Consider the following 3,359-nt stretch of genomic DNA (forward strand, 5'->3'; position numbering starts at 1 on the left):
AACCTTGTAAATGCTGTTTTCAAAAGAATTTTACTCAGAATTGGAAATTTTTGCATATAACACTTCTATTATATACAGATAATCTCGTGTTTGTTTTTCACACTGTAAAATCTATAATCATATTTTGAATATGTAGTATTCAAACTACTATTTTTCAGTAGTTTTGGTTCTTGACATTATAATTTAAAAAATCTGTATTGTGTGTCTACGGCTCTGCTTGCTCTCAGTGAGAGATACTGTAGTGGTAAGCTGCTTTATTTTCCACGTACTTTTCAATATAGTAGAGATGTTACTGAATGTAAACTTCCTCAGCAAGCTGTTTACCTATTACCAGATTAATGTAGTGTTTTTAATTCTTTATTTTAGATAGGAGGAAACTGAGGCTCCAGTTGGTTAGACATTTCTCTAAATTACAAATATGTGGTGTAGACTACACTTTCAATTTATAGCACATTAATCTAGTCCAGGCAGGTCACCCTTTCTGTTAACTCTTCAAGACACGGAGCTCTCACTGATCCTCATCCGTTACTTAAAAATAATTTGCCTTTCCTTGTTAGTTCCTTTTTCATCTTTTTATTTTCTTGAACTTCTCTGTGCTAACCTATAGGGATTTTGTTGGTCTTGTTGACATAAGAAACATCCAAACCTGTAGAGAATTTTTTGAGTTTATTGGAGCTGAAATGATGATGTACGACAGGGAGCAAGATCCTCAACGGCTCCCCAGAATAATGTAGTTTTAAATGAGTAAAAACTTTTAACCTAGTGAGGGTCAAATATAAGATTTGTATTTCAACAGGATATAGTCAATTCTCATTATTAGCAGTAGTTATGTTCTATAAAGGCATCATGAACACTCAATTAGCAAGTTTTGAACCATTGTTCCTAGGGGGAATATAAAGTTATTTTCCTGCGTGCCTCTGGTCATAACATTTTCGTCAACCAGTCAGTACATAGCCTTGTTTTATGTGTGTTTCTGTTTAAAGACACTTTATTTAATATATATTGTTGATTCATTACCATTGAACTCGTGGCCAACAGTACTATAATTTATGCCTGAACAAAGCTCATATACGTATATTCACTCCGTATGGCACATCACAGCCTTCTTGCCCTTAGGAACAGACAGTACTTCAGAACTCATGCTTGGGGACCATTTTAAACAGTGAAAGCACCAACAAAAAGCACAAAAATGCAATACCTGGCGCTAAATAGATGGAAAAAAAATGGCACATAGTATAAGAGCTAAAACAAGAAGACAGAGTGTTACCTTGATCCACCTCAGAAAGAAACGCGCATGTCAGGTGACTTACATTTTCCACTACAAAAGACCAAGAAAGTACCTCAAATATTGATTTTGGGATTACAAATACATTTTATTGAGTAGGGAAATTCAGAAATACAGAATCTTCGAATAATGAGGGTTGACTGTAATTGTTTTAAAAAAGCTTATGATTGAATACTTAGAATATTCAAATTTGAAATAAATTTTCTGTTATTTTCAGGGATGTGGGAGTTATGGTTACGTGGAGTCATCCTCACAGTTATCATGTTCTGTTGTACAGTGGAATAAAATTGGCTGCTTTCAGTCTGTCATTTTTTCTCCCCACAGGGAACAACCCATCTTCAGCACCCGTGCTCATGTCTTCCAGATTGACCCAAACACAAAGAAGAACTGGGTACCCACCAGCAAGCACGCAGTTACTGTGTCTTATTTCTATGACAGCACAAGAAATGTGTATAGGATAATCAGTTTAGATGGCTCAAAGGTAAGTTGCACTTACTGTAAATAATCTTACCATTTTGCTTTATACAGTATAGCATTTCCGTTTTATTCAAAGGATTTCTTTCTTCATTAAAATAAAATACTTTTAAGTTTTTAAAACTTTTTAAAAAAACAAAAGTGGTCATTTTTAGGGTAGCACCATTTTTTGTCCACTAAATTACTTTGATTAGCCACCTTATTTATGTTGTTACATGCCAAAATATTCTACAAATTTGAGAATATTTGAGTTTATTTGATGAGTATTCATTGTATATCTGTTATATGTCAGGTACTATGCTAGGTGCTAAGAATCTAGTGGTAAACAGTGGACACAGTTTCTACTCTTGGAGCATACAGTCAAGTGAAGAACTAGAATTCTTTACATATAAACTTCTGTAGACTTGTAGGCAGTTCTGAATTCCTAAATCATATGAAATCTGTCAGTCAACATTGAAGCTGACATCTCTTCTTCTGAAGAGAAGCATATGGACAAGACTTTAGTTTTTATTTTTAGGAGAGGCAGATAGTCTAATGTTTAAGAGCATGGACTGCCTGGGTTCACATCTCAGCTTTACATGAACTAAGTTTTTTTTTATTTTTTATTTTTATTTTTATTTTTTTTAGCTGAGCCACCCTGCCACCTAAAAGAGCTCAGTGGCAGCTCAGCTCAGGCTGGGAATCAAACCGCTGTTGCTCAGAGCTCACACTCTTGAGCGAGCTCTTAACCAGGTGAGCCACTTGGCCGGCCCCGTATTAAGATTTTGACTTTGGGCAAGTTACTTTACTTCTCTGAGCCTAATTGTTCTCACCTCAGTACTCGTAGTTGTAAGGATTAAATGAGCTAATATCTGCAGAACACTTAGGTCAGTGCCTGATGGATAGTATACCTCTCAGAAAGGAGGAATATTCCATTTTTCATCAGTGCGTTTTGAACAACACACAGATAAAGAAATACCAACCATCAGATTCTAGATATAAGCTGTGTAGAAAGATGAGGGCTCCATTCTTCTCCTTCAAGCGTTTAAGCCATAAGGCCTTTCCAGTCTCTGAAATTTTAGCAATTCAGTGTAGGGGTTAAGAGCACTGACTCTAGAGCTGGACTGTCCTGTTCGAATTTTTGCTCTACTAAGTACTAGCCGTGTGACTTAGAGCAAGATATTGAATGTCTTTGTGCCTCATCTGTGAAAAGGAACTAAAGAAAATAACTACGTCACTATACCATGGTACTGTTGGGAAGATTAAATAAATTAATTTAGGCAAAAGCACTTAAAGGGTGGACAGTAATCACTATACGAACACTTATTACTGTTGTTATCATTATTAATATTATAAGGCTATTAATTATGTATTGTCTAGTGATTTGGGGGAATAAAAGATACTTTAATGCTCAACTTTCAGTCTTTTTTCTGTGTGCTCCTTTCTAATCTCCTTAACTAGATTATAGGACCTCAGGGGCTATTTGCACTTTGTCTTGTATGTAAGTGACTAATGTATTTTATTTGAATAATTGATACCCTTTTCATTTTTCATTTGGAGGATTTAAAGGACTTGGGAAATAGTAATAGTTGATTTCTAATAAACAGCTTTTTTTTTTTTT

General features: G+C 35.0%; 1 protein-coding gene across 2 annotated transcripts in view; it reads left to right on the plus strand.

Moving 5' to 3' along the window:
- Positions 1-3,359, plus strand: part of HOMER1 (homer scaffold protein 1) — a 130,467-nt gene that overhangs the window by 52,544 nt on the left and 74,564 nt on the right. For both annotated transcript variants that reach the window (XM_019641018.1, XM_019641019.1), the window contains one exon: positions 1,610-1,766. In XM_019641018.1, coding sequence (XP_019496563.1) covers positions 1,610-1,766 — 157 coding nt within the window. The remainder of the gene's footprint in view (positions 1-1,609; positions 1,767-3,359) is intronic.

This window comes from Hipposideros armiger, unplaced genomic scaffold (genome assembly GCF_001890085.2).
Source record: "Hipposideros armiger isolate ML-2016 unplaced genomic scaffold, ASM189008v1 scaffold_55, whole genome shotgun sequence".
In the NCBI taxonomy this organism is placed as follows: Eukaryota; Metazoa; Chordata; class Mammalia; order Chiroptera; family Hipposideridae; genus Hipposideros; species Hipposideros armiger.